This window comes from Piliocolobus tephrosceles, chromosome 9 (genome assembly GCF_002776525.5).
Source record: "Piliocolobus tephrosceles isolate RC106 chromosome 9, ASM277652v3, whole genome shotgun sequence".
NCBI lineage: Eukaryota > Metazoa > Chordata > Mammalia > Primates > Cercopithecidae > Piliocolobus > Piliocolobus tephrosceles.
In genome coordinates, this window is record NC_045442.1 from 19,487,326 (window position 1) to 19,499,941 (window position 12,616).

At 37.0% G+C, this 12,616-nt stretch overlaps 1 protein-coding gene across 4 annotated transcripts in view; it reads left to right on the forward strand.

Moving 5' to 3' along the window:
• The window catches only part of CCDC186 (coiled-coil domain containing 186), a 54,601-nt gene that overhangs the window by 34,655 nt on the left and 7,330 nt on the right, over nt 1–12,616 (forward strand). For 3 of the 4 annotated variants that reach the window (XM_023206645.1, XM_023206648.1, XM_023206646.1), the window contains 7 exons: nt 2,838–2,942; nt 3,950–4,048; nt 4,215–4,301; nt 5,142–5,284; nt 8,312–8,567; nt 9,157–9,346; nt 10,525–10,605. In XM_023206645.1, the coding sequence (XP_023062413.1) occupies nt 2,838–2,942; nt 3,950–4,048; nt 4,215–4,301; nt 5,142–5,284; nt 8,312–8,567; nt 9,157–9,346; nt 10,525–10,605 (961 nt within the window). The remainder of the gene's footprint in view (nt 1–2,837; nt 2,943–3,949; nt 4,049–4,214; nt 4,302–5,141; nt 5,285–8,311; nt 8,568–9,156; nt 9,347–10,524; nt 10,606–12,616) is intronic. The other variant, XM_023206647.1, reaches the window with a different exon arrangement.

The window sequence follows — 12,616 nt, forward strand, 5'->3', positions numbered from 1 at the left end:
ACTTACGTATTATTTTTAGTGTCTCCATTACTAGAATATGAGCTTCATGAAGGTGAGATTATATTTATTTTCTTATACAGCTATGTCCTTTGAGCATAGAACAATGCTTGGTGCATAGATGCCCCAGTGAATACTGAATGAATGAATAAGTGAAACACAATCAATACCTTAACCAAAACATTTAATGTGATTCTCACTTTTCCCTTACTCATTTATTTAATATTTATTTGGCATACAGGAATTTCTCTATTGCTATTTTTTGAGTGGATGAAGTGCTTACTATGTGCCAGGCTCTTTTTAGTTATTAATGGTATAGTAGTAGAAAAACATATATGAAGTTCTTTCTCTCTCTCTCTTTTTCCCTCTCTGTCCATTGAGTCTAGTATTTTAAAAAGCATTTGAAAAAGTAAATAATTGCTTAGATTTTAAAAGTGGTACTAAGTTTTAATACAAGTCAAATTATTAAAAACTAGCAACTGAAAATATATAACTTTCAGTACTTATATGGTAAATTTATTTTTTTAAATGATGTGTAAGAAGCAATTTATTTTTGTTTTTCTTTTTTCTTTTCCTTTTTTTTTTCTTTCTTTTTTTGAGATGGAACCTTGCTCTGTCACCCAGGCTGGACTGCAGTGGCACGATCTTGGCTCACTGCATCCTCTGCCTCCTGGGGTCAAGTGATTCTCCTGCCTCTGCCTCCTGAGTAGCTGGGATTATAGGCGTGCACCACCACACCTGGATAATTTTTGTATTTTTAATAGAGACTGGGTTTTGCTATGCTGGCAAGGCTGGTCTTAAACTCCTAACCTCAGGTGATCCGTCTGCCTCGGCCTCCGAAAATGCTGGGATTACAGACATGAGCCACTGCACCCGACCTATTAATGCAATTCAGATGGTTCAAGAGATGCAGGGAAAGGCATTCCATGTAGAGGAACAGCAGGGAAAAAAGGAACAAAGGGAGATGAGTATTGGGTATTTGGGGTGCCCAGCCTAACTAGAGGCTTATATTAGATATTCCTTTATTAATTCAACAGATACTTGTCAAACAATTAATATGTGACAAGTAGTGAGTTAGTTGCTATCGAGAAGCTATATGCTGTATTAGGGGAACATACAAGCTATAGCATAATGCATTGATCATTAAAATCCAGGGCATGCCTAAATTATATCTGTGGAAAAGCAGAGTGAGCGGCATCTGCCTTTTTCTGAAGGGAAGTTACTGAGAGGAGATGATACCTAAAGTCCCATTTGAAATCCACATGATAACCAAAATCATGGATCGGTCTGCTGAGGGAGAATTATGAAGAAAGAGCTGCATGGCCAGGTTGTATCTTGGAAAATCACCACAGGAAGTAAAAGCCAGTCAGGGAACAATGAAGAGGGCAGAAAGAGAAGGAGAGTATTGTCTTGTAATGGAAACAGAGGAAGGATATTGAAAGAGTCAGGGGTGGTCAGAACTGGAGCAAGTTAAGTAAAGAATAACAAGAAGAAGAAGTAATTGGATTTAATAAGGGTAGCCCCTGAAAACTTTCAGAGTTGCCATCTTAGGAGAATGATTAGGAACAGAAACCAGATTGCAGCATCAGTCTATAAAACCACAGTTTTACTTTAGGAGGCTGAGACGGGTGGATCACCTGAGGTCAGGAGTTTGAGACCATCCTGGCCAACACGGCAAAAACCCATCTCTACTAAAAATACAAAAATTAGCTGGGTGTGGTGGCACACACCTGTAATCCCAGCTACTCGGGAGGCTGAGGCAGGAGAATCACTTGAACCCAGGAGGCGGAGGTTGCAGTGAGCTGACATCATACCACTGTAGTCCAACCTGAGTGACAGAATGAGACTCTGTCTCAAAAAAAAAAAGACAGTTTTTATGTTTTGTTTTGTTTTTTGAGACAAAGTCTGACTCTGTTTCCCAGGCTGGAGTGCAGTGGTGTGATCTTGGCTCACTGCAACTTCTGCCTCCCTGCAACCTTTGCCTCCTGGGTTCAAACTATTCTCCTGCCTCAGCCTCCCAAGCCGAGTAGCTGGGATTACAGGTGCCCACCACCATGCCTGGCTAATTGTGTTTTTGTTTGTTTGTTTGTTTGTTTGTTTTTGAGACCAAGTTTCACTCTCGTTGCCCAGGCTGGAGTGCAGTGGTGCAATTTCGGCTCACTGCAGCCTCCACCTCCTAGGTTCAAGTAGTTCTCCTGCTTCAGCTTTCCTGAGTATCTGGGATTACAGGCATGTGCCACCACGCCCTGCTAATTTTATATTTTTAGTAGAGACAGGGTTTCTCCATTTTGGTTAGGCTGGTCTCGAACTCCCACCCTCAGATGATCTGCCTGCCTCAGCCTCCCAAAGTGCTGGGATTACAGGCGTGAGCCAAGTTTTTTATTTTTAGTAAAGAGGGGGTTTCACCATGTTGGCCAGACTGGTCTCAAGCTCCTGACCTCAGGTGATCCACCTGCCTCAACCTCCCAAAGCTCTGGAATTACAGGCATGAGCCACCTTGCCCAGCCAAGACAGTTATAAATAGATACCACAGCCATAAACCAAAGAATTGTCTTTGATATGTGTGTACAAAGAACTTTTTAACACTTTGCTCATCTTATCAGGTTAGTAACTTCTAGTAATTTGCGCCAAAAACTGTCAAATTTAACTGTATTTAATGGCTGTTAGTTAACTATACAAATCATTTTAATTTTTTGTCAGAAACGTAAAATACTATTGCTAGAATAATAAACGGCCACTCAGTGACAGTGCTAGGACAAGAACCTTCTTACTTGCCGAACACTTCTTACCATTCATCACATTGCTGTACTCAGCTTTGTCTCTGTCTTTTGTCAATGCAGGAAACCAAAGATAAACTCAAAGAAACAACAACAAAATTAACACAAGCAAAGGAAGAAGCAGATCAGATACGAAAAAACTGTCAGGATATGATAAAAACATATCAGGTATGCATAACTTTTAAAATAGATTAGTATCAAATTTTAGCAAATATCAGTTATATCTTTTTTGTTTTGTTTTTTTTTTAAAGTTGGAGTCTCACTCTGTCACTCGGGCTGGAGTTCAATGGCATGGTCTCGGCTCACTGCAGCCTCTGCCTCCCGAGTTCAAGTGATTCTCCTGCCCCAGCCTCCCGAGTAGCTGGAATTACAAGCACCCGCCACCACACCTGGCTAAATTTTTTATTTTTAGTAGGGAGGAGGTTTCACTGTGTTGGCTAGGCTGGTCTCGAACTCCTGACTTCATGAGTCACCTGCCTCGGTCTCCCAGAGTGCTAGGATTACAGGCGTGAACCACTGCGCCCAGCCAGTTCTCTTGTTTCGTTAAATTTCCATATGTGCAGTATTCTACTTCTGCATATAGAATGTACTTTGTTGGGCAGGCAGTTAAATAAAGTGCAGGTTATTTCCAATGTTAAAGTACCTGCAGCTTTAATGGATTTTAGAAGTTTTCCAACAAATAAAAACCCTAGAAAATGTCTGAAGAATGAAGAGTGCAAGGAAATGTATAGCTTACAAAAATAAAAACTACTATGTTACATATTTTAATGTACTACTCTTGTTTATGCAAAATTGACATATTTAAAATCTTTCAATGCAGTCTTCGATTTTAGGTATACTACGTATTTCACAATTAGTAAACTTAATTGCAATGCTTTCTTTTCAAAGTATAAAACTTTAACCCATTTGCTGTTTAGAGAAAAAGTACAGCTTGCTGCCAGCACTTGTTTAATTTTACATAAACACACTCGAGGCTGAAACAAATCTGACTGATTTTCAATGTGAAGATAAAATATAAAAACTGTTCTTGGAGTTATTTCTAAACAGAACTTGTCTCTCATCCTAATGTAACAGAAATGTATATGATGCTACACTAGGATTAGAGAGGAGTAATCTCAGGGCAAATGGGAAATGGGTTAAAAATTGTCACACTTTTTTCATTTTCTTTCCACTAGGAGTCCGAAGAGATTAAATCAAATGAGCTTGATGCAAAACTTAGAGTCACAAAAGGAGAACTTGAAAAACAAATGCAAGAAAAATCCGACCAGCTAGAGGTGAGTAGTTTTGCTCTTTATATATCCTAAGTTGCGTAATAAATACAGAAAGAGATATAGAACTTATTGCCATCTACTTTTAAGGCCTTTTGGAAAGAGCAGGCAATAAATCCTAGATATAGTTTAGCACATTATGATTTGTTGTTTCTTTTAAACTTTTTTAAAGATGCATCATGCCAAAATAAAGGAACTAGAAGATCTGAAGAGAACATTTAAGGAGGGTATGGATGAGTTACGAACACTGAGAACAAAGGTAATTCAATCTTTAGTCATGAATCCAGAGGAAGGGTAAATATCTTGAATTTTGGATTCATTCTGATTTTTAAAGTGGTGGGGAAAGGACATTAACGTAGAAATATTCCATAATAAATGAACTCAGAGTAGAGTAGAGGAGCAATTTCCTAGCAACTTCTTTGTTTAAAGGAAAATGTCTTCCGTGTTAGTCCCTTTGACGTATTTGCCAAACATTCCTATTTCACAGCACATTTGCTGTGTGTATAACTTATCCTTGGGCCTCTCATCTAAAGACAATCTCATCAATGAATCAACTGGAAAGATATTTGGACCTTAGAACTGTGTCAGAAAATAATAGGAAGGCTATATTTTTCCCGGATATATTTAATAGACGGATAGTTTTAATGGCCAATAATCTATTAAGTCCTCTTCAGTGTTTACAGTCTCTATTGTAAGATTAGTATCTCTTCCAATATGAATATGAATGTGTATCATTCATTTATTTAGAAATAGTCCTTTAACCACCCTGAATTTGAGATCACTTGATAATTTTAAATTGTTTTTCGTAAACCTTCTTACTTGTTCTTCTTGCTAGTTTTCTGAGATAGAGAAGATATATTATTCTTTTTCAGATAAGGAGATGGTGATTTGGTAAAAAGTGAAATGACATGCTAAAACTCCCATGACTGAATCATAAGAAACCTGAGACTAAAACGTAGGATTGTAAAATTTGCGTTATATTTTCTTCACATTAATGGTGCTTTAGAATTTCTAGATTATTCATATGTAACCACTATATAAAATAGTTTATAAAGAACAAGAAGACCTGGTTTGTAATTTGGTTATGATCATTTGATAGGTGAAATGTCTAGAAGATGAACGATTAAGAACAGAAGATGAATTATCAAAATATAAGGAAATTATTAATCGCCAAAAAGCTGAAATTCAGAATTTATTGGACAAGGTGAAAATTTTTGATCAGCTACAAGAGCAGCTTCAAAGGTATAAAATGAGCAACTTCTGTTTGTATTAATAAATAAGCTTTTAAATTTTATCTCAAGATTTTCTAAATGTAATTATTGCATTAAACAAGAAAAATTTTTAGAATTTTACTAGCTGAAATTTTTAAATTTTTTCTCTTTATTTGAACTTCTTTGGATTATCTTTGAGTTCCTTCCTATCATGGCTTCTAAAAATCAAAGTTTATATTCTTTAAACATTGGTAGTGGCAATTTATGACAGAATAGGTTGAGTCTTACCCATTCCTTAGCTTTCGAATTCTATTACTTATGCAGTGTTTACTTGTTCTTCTAAAAGGTAAGTCTAGCTCTAGATCTTTGCATGTGTGTAGCTTAAGATCCGGAGTTGACATTATTCCTTGGCTCCTCATAAAACCATTTAAGTAAACTCCACTTGTGACGTTACTTGACAGAACCTGGATTCATTTTGAAGCCAGGTAACTTCTTTTCCACACCTTGCTGATAACTAAGCTGCTGAGTGTTGCTAAAAAAAATCTCTACCATCATTAAGATTGATTCTGCTAATAAATTCATGGTCACTAACCTCAATTGGAAATATTAATGCACCTAATCTTGCCATGTGCCCTTGGTCAGAGATTCTCCACCCTCTTCGTAACATCTTTTCTAAACCCTACCGTTTTCTTCACACTTCAGTTTTTCCTCTTACTTTTCTATTTACTCTTGGCAAGTGTTTACTTCTTCACAGAAAAAATGGGAACTGTCAGGTGACAGTTCTCTCAACTTTTTGCCATCAGTCTCGTGAACTGCCTGTATCTGCAGCCATATTTTCTGCTGTTTTACCATGAAAGAATCTCCTCTGTGAATCAAATTAGTCTTTCTACTTCTGCTGTGGATTTCATCTCTTCTGCCTTCTTGGGTTCTGTCTTGATTATTATTCTTTATCCTTTATGTCTTACCTTTCTCCACTTTCTTTTTCTTTCTACATTTAAACATAAGTGTCTTTTAAAAATATCAAAACTCCTGGCCGGGCGCGGTGGCTCATGCCTGTAATCCCAGCACTTTGGGAGGCCGAGGCAGGCGGATCATGAGGTCAGGAGATCGAGACCATTTCTGGCTAACATAGTAAAACCCCATCTCTACTAAAAAACAAAATAGAAAAAATTAGCCAGGCGTGATGGTGGGCGCCTTTAGTCCCAGCTACTCGGGACGCTGACGCAGGAGAATGGCGTGAACCTGGGAGGGGGAGCTTGCAGTGAGCCGAGATCGTGCCACTGCACTCCAGCCTGGGTGACAGAGCAAGACTCTGTCTCAAAAAAAAAAGAAAAAAGAAAAAAATCAAAATTCCTATGGCTTTGCCCTACCAGCTTATTTTTCTCCTTTCCTTTGCAGCCAAACTTTATAGAATCTTCTGTATTCATTCTCCATTTCCTCACTTCCTATGTTCTGTACCTCTCCACTTCATTGTAGCTTCTACCCCACCATTTCATTAAAAATTACTAATGCCTCCCTGCATGTGGTAGACATATCTCAGACCCACCCTTGCTTGAATTTTTATCATCTTTAAACACTGTTGAATTCAGTTGTCTTTCTTGATAGGCTTGTTCCTTTGGCTTCGTTTCCATCACATGCTGATTTTCATCTCACCTTTTTGGCCACCATCTCTCAATCTCCTTGGCAGGCTTCTCTTTCATAAAGCCCTCTTGTTCTAATTTTATTGTAACCTTGGGTGATCCCAACTATTTTTATAGTATGCTTCAGGACTTTTGAATCATTATCTTTAGCCCTTTTCACTAAGCTCCAGGCACAAGTATCAAAGATACCTCAAACCTTAGCATGTCCAAAATCGGTTTCTCTGTCCCATGCTTCTCCTCACATGTTCCTAGGATGAATGATGAGTGCAGCATCCATATGACTGTCCAGCTCAGCAGGTTGAGGGCCATCCACATTTCTTCTTTCCTTCCCCTCACACATCTAGCCAGTTACAAAGTATTAGTGATGCTGAGTCTGTAACATCTGTCAAGTCCATTCACTTTTTACCTCCCCGCTGCTACTACCATAGTCCAAGCTATTATCAGCTCTCACCTGGAAAACTGCCTTCGTTTGTATTTTTTCTGCTTGTATCCTCTCTAATCTATTTTCCACACTATGGTTAATATAATCCTTTTTAAAAAGGAAATCTAAAAACTCTTCAGTGATTTCCCACTGCCTCAGAGATTGTTTAGTGAGTTCCATTGCCTTAGCATGGCTTATAAGATTAGTGACCTGTCCCTTGCTGCTTCCATGCCTTCCCTTTTTTCACCCTTGTATTTCAGCTGTAGTTGGTTAACAGATTGTTAATGGATTGTTTCCTATGTGCCAAACCCTGTGTTAAGTGCTTGGGATATAGTACAGTCCTTCTCTTCATCAATATTGAACATCTGTTAGGACCAACAAGAAGTCCTCTTATTCCCTTCCCAGCTTTTAGCACATACTGTTCCCTTTACCTGGAGCATATCTTTTTTTTCCAGTAACTTCTGCTTTAGGTCAGGGATCAACCATGGCTTACAAAACAAATCCAGCCCACTTCCTCTTTTAGTAAATGAAGATTTTTTGGAATACATCCACACTCATTCAATATCTGTGGCAGTTTTCATAGTACAATGGCAGAGTGGAACAATTGCAGCAAAACCATGTGACCCAGAAACCTAACTTATTTACTGTCTGATCTTTTACAGGAAAAGGTTGCTGATTCCTGCTTTAAGTATTAGTTTGAGCATCACTTAGACTAGTTTAGGCAAACCCACTCTGTGCTTTTATCATCAAAAATGTTTTTTTACACTCATCATTTCTGCACTTGACTAAAAACTCTTTGAAAGTGGAGACCGTGTTGGTCTTGCTCACTTTTCTTTCCAGCTTTTATTTCCTGGCATATATTAGGCATTTATAAATATTTGGATGAACGAATAGAAGTACCTGTATTAAGCTTTTGACTAGATGCAAATTCCCAAACCGTTAATTTAATGTCTTTTAATGGTTTACTTTTTTCTTAAATATAAATTTTGTTTTTCAGAGGTAAGCAAGAAATTGAAAATTTGAAGGAAGAAGTGGAAAGTCTTAATTCTTTGATTAATGACCTACAAAAAGACATCGAAGGCAGTAGGAAAAGAGAATCTGAGCTACTACTGTTTACAGAAAGGCTCACTAGTAAGAATGCACAGCTTCAGTCTGAATCCAATTCTTTGCAGTCACAATTTGATAAACTTTCTTGTAGTGAAAGTCAGTTGCAAAGCCAGTGTGAACAAATGAAACAGACAAATATTAATTTGGTAAGTATAAATTTACATTTATTTAAAACAACATAACAAGCACAAATTAAATTTCCCTAACAGTATAAAAGTCATGATAATTGAATTAAGTTCTTCCCCAGGCACTGACTTTCTGACAATTTCAGCTGCTGTAAGAAATGTCAGTTTTTCCTCAACTATTATAATTTATAATAAAATTTCTTCCTAAAATAATTATGAAGAATATTTTACTTTTGAAAATGAGAAAACTGGTTTGTGTCCTTCCTAACTAGAATCATTATATATTTTTAAAATGTACTTTAAATTTTTGGTTTTTTAATTTATGAGAATGTCTTCAAGTTACACATAAAAATGATTTGAGACTTTAATCCAAGAATTCAACAACCTGTATCACATGTTGCTTGGTATGTATAGAACGATATGCTCATTAATGTATCCCCCTGCTTTGCTATATGAGAACTGTGAGAAGCTCAAGTAAACAGAAGCTGGTAAGGAATAATAATAGAACAATCTCCACTATCAAGAACCTTAGATTGTTAAGGTAATAAACTGAGCATTAATGGAAACAAACATACTAGAATTGGTGGTTTTTGTTTTACTTACTATTCAGGAAAGTAGGTTGTTGAAAGAGGAAGAACTGCGAAAAGAGGAAGTCCAAACTCTGCAAGCTGAACTTACTTGTAGACAAACAGAAGTTAAAGCACTGAGTACCCAGGTAGAAGAATTAAAAGATGAGTTAGTAACTCAAAGACGTAAACATGCCTCTAGTATCAAGGATCTCACCAAACAACTTCAACAAGGTATAAAATTCTTCCACACTTAGACCATGAATGTGTTTGTTTCTTTTAATCATTAAGGATTTTCTAGAAAAAAAAATTTTTTGTGGTTCTACTACATTGAAGCTGTATGTTCTCTTTATTAATATTAGTAAACCAAATTCTTAAACTTCTTGCAATTTCATGAATAGTCTTTTATCCTAAAAGATATCTTGTATGCTAAAGGACATTTATTCACAGAATCACAAAACATGAGAGTTGGGAAAGTAATGTTAGGGCATTAGTATCTAAACTTGTGATCACATACTTCTGTCAGTAAAAAGTGCTTAGGCATTTGTTCTCCAATTTATATGTGTTTATTTATACATTTTAAACATATGTTACTCTTTTATATAAGAAAACATGAAAAATAGAAATTTTTAAACATCTATCTTTAAATATCAGTATAAATAGCAGCTCTGATATCTTCTCCTTTCACATTCCTGTGATTTCTTTTGTGCTGCATCTAGGCTACCGGCATCTAGGGTGCAGATACCCCAGATGCATCCTCTAACTTGGAAATCGTTGCAACTTAACTCTTCACCTGGGTCTCAAGAAACAGACCCCAAAAAGTTATAAATTACTCAAGCATAACAATTGACTGCTGAACTAGGTTCCAGATTTCTTTCTTTTAAAAAGTCATACAATCATTGGGTGTCTGTGTTATATGCTTGGGATACAAAAATAAATAAGACACGTATTTTAACCTCCTATTCTCCACTATTTCCCATGGCTTTATTTGTGTTAAAATAGGTTGAAACATAATAATAAGCTAAAAGGGACTTAGCATTTACTTAATATGAATATATTCAGGTATTTGCCATAGAATTTAGTTTGTTTTTGTAGATGTAATTGAAGGGAAATTTGGAGGAAATTTCTGGTACTGTAAGGAACTTCTAAATCTCTCAGTACTTTAAATAGTTAACGCCACTGTAATTAAGTGATGCCAGTGTCAGTTATAATGTTGTTTCTGTATATTTTGTACTTGTACATATCCAAATGACATTTTATATGAATGACGTAGCCCTCTGCCTAAAGTATGTATTCAAGAACTTTCTCTTGTCTATGCCATTTTTGCCTCAGTGATTTTAGCAATTAAAGTCAGAGATGGTAGGAGCAAATGGTCCTGATAACTGTGACAAATAATCTTCTTTTTCCTATAGCACGAAGAAAATTAGATCAGGTTGAGAATGGAAGCTATGACAAAGAAGTCAGCAGCATGGGAAGTCGTTCTAGTTCATCAGGTAAAAAACGAGTGGCTCTAGTTGTTATTTCATGATTGATATAAAAATAAATAGCATTTTTGGCCAGGTACAATGGCTCACATCTGTAATCCCAGCACTTCGGGAGGCCGAGATGAGTGGATCACCTGAGGTCAGAAGTTCAAGACCAGCCTGGTCAACATGGAGAAACCCCATCTCTACTAAAAATACAAAAATATTAGCTGGGTGGGGTAGCTTAAGCCTGTAATCCCATTGGGAGGCTGAGGCACGAGAATCACTTGGAGGTGGAAGTTGCAGTGAGCTGAGATTGCATCACTGCACTCCAGCCTGGGCAACAGAGCAAAACTCTGTCTCAAAAAATAAATAAATAAATAGCATTTTTTTTATTTTAAAAAGTATTGATATGCTTTGTTTCAGTTTGAAGTGTGAAAGATAGTGGTTACATATAATTATATTGTAAAAAATGTTTCTGGTTAAATATTTAAGTTCTGTTCATTACCCAGGATTTCAGGTATGTCATGGGGTTCTATGCAGTCTGTCCCCCTACTTTCTGTTTTGTTCGTTGTGTTTTCTTTTCTTTTCTTTTTTTTTTTTGAGGCAGGGTCTTAACTCGGTCACCCAGGCTGGAGTGCAGTGGTGTGACTTTGGCTCCCTGCAACCTCAACCACAATCTTCCCACCTCAGCCTCTCAGGTAGCTGGCACATGCCAAATGCCTAGCTAATGTTTCTTTTTTGGTTTTTTGTTTTTGTGTTTGTTTTGTTTTGTGTTTTGTATAGACAAGATTTCACTATGTTGCCCAGGTTGATCTCAAACTCCTGGCTTCAAGTGATCCTTCCACCTTGGCCTCCCAGAGTTCTGGGATGACAGGCGTGAGCCACCACACCCAGCCCCTTCTTTTTTCTAGCCTGCTGCTGCTTTATTCTGTGCAACAGCTTCCTATTCTGTTTTTTAAAATCAGATTTATAAAGAGATTTGGTGTACAGTGGTCTCTCTCTTTTTCTTTTAACACCCAAGAACCAATGAAGATGTCATCATTGTGTATCAGATTTTTACATATATATGCACATGTATATATTTTTAAATCTTTTAGTTTTTCTCATGATAGATATGCCTATGTTCTAAAGTAAAAATGGGTAGAGTCTATAAAATGATGATTGATACCATTATGAAAATGATAATTAGCAAAATGTCAGTGTTTGTGTCTTTTTTGGAATGCCAAGAACCATGCTAAGCACTTGAAACATACCATTTACTCTGCAAAACAAAGTCATGTGAGGTAGGTATTATAATTCCCATTTTATAGATGAGGAAACCAAGATTCAGAGGCTACATGATTCATCCAATATCCACAGTGAGAAATCTTTGGCTCTAGAGTCCTTGCTTGGCACTATACTATATTGCCTCCCAGAGGTTGCACATTAGTAGAAAACCATCATCAGCTGTTACAGTAGTGGTAAAAAAATATGTAGTAAGAACATGGATTTGAAATTATAGACATGTATTTAGATCCCAGCTCTGCCATTTATTTGTTATATAACTTTGGATAAGATATATTACTTATTGGGAGGCCGAGACGGGCGGATCACGAGGTCAGGAGATCGAGACCATCCTGGTTAACATGGTGAAACCCCGTCTGTACTAAAAATACAAAAAACTAGCCGGGCGAGGTGGCGGGCGCCTGTAGTCCCAGCTACTCCGGAGGCTGAGGCAGGAGAATGGCGTAAAACCCGGGAGGCGGAGCTTGCAGTGAGCTGAGATCTGGCCACTGCACTCCAGCCCGGGCAACAGAGCAAGACTCTGTCTCAAAAAAAAAAAAAAAGGAGAAGAAGATATATTACTTAAAGCTATAAAATGGGATTGGAAAAAACTAATCTTTGTAGGGTAAAGAGGATCAGATTCTTCTTACTGATGTTGGTGAAAGTGATACCTAACACTACATAATGCTTACTATATGGCTTTTTCGAAGCATTTCACATATATTAATTCATTTAAATGAGGATAACAATCCTGTGTGGTAAATAATGTAATTTA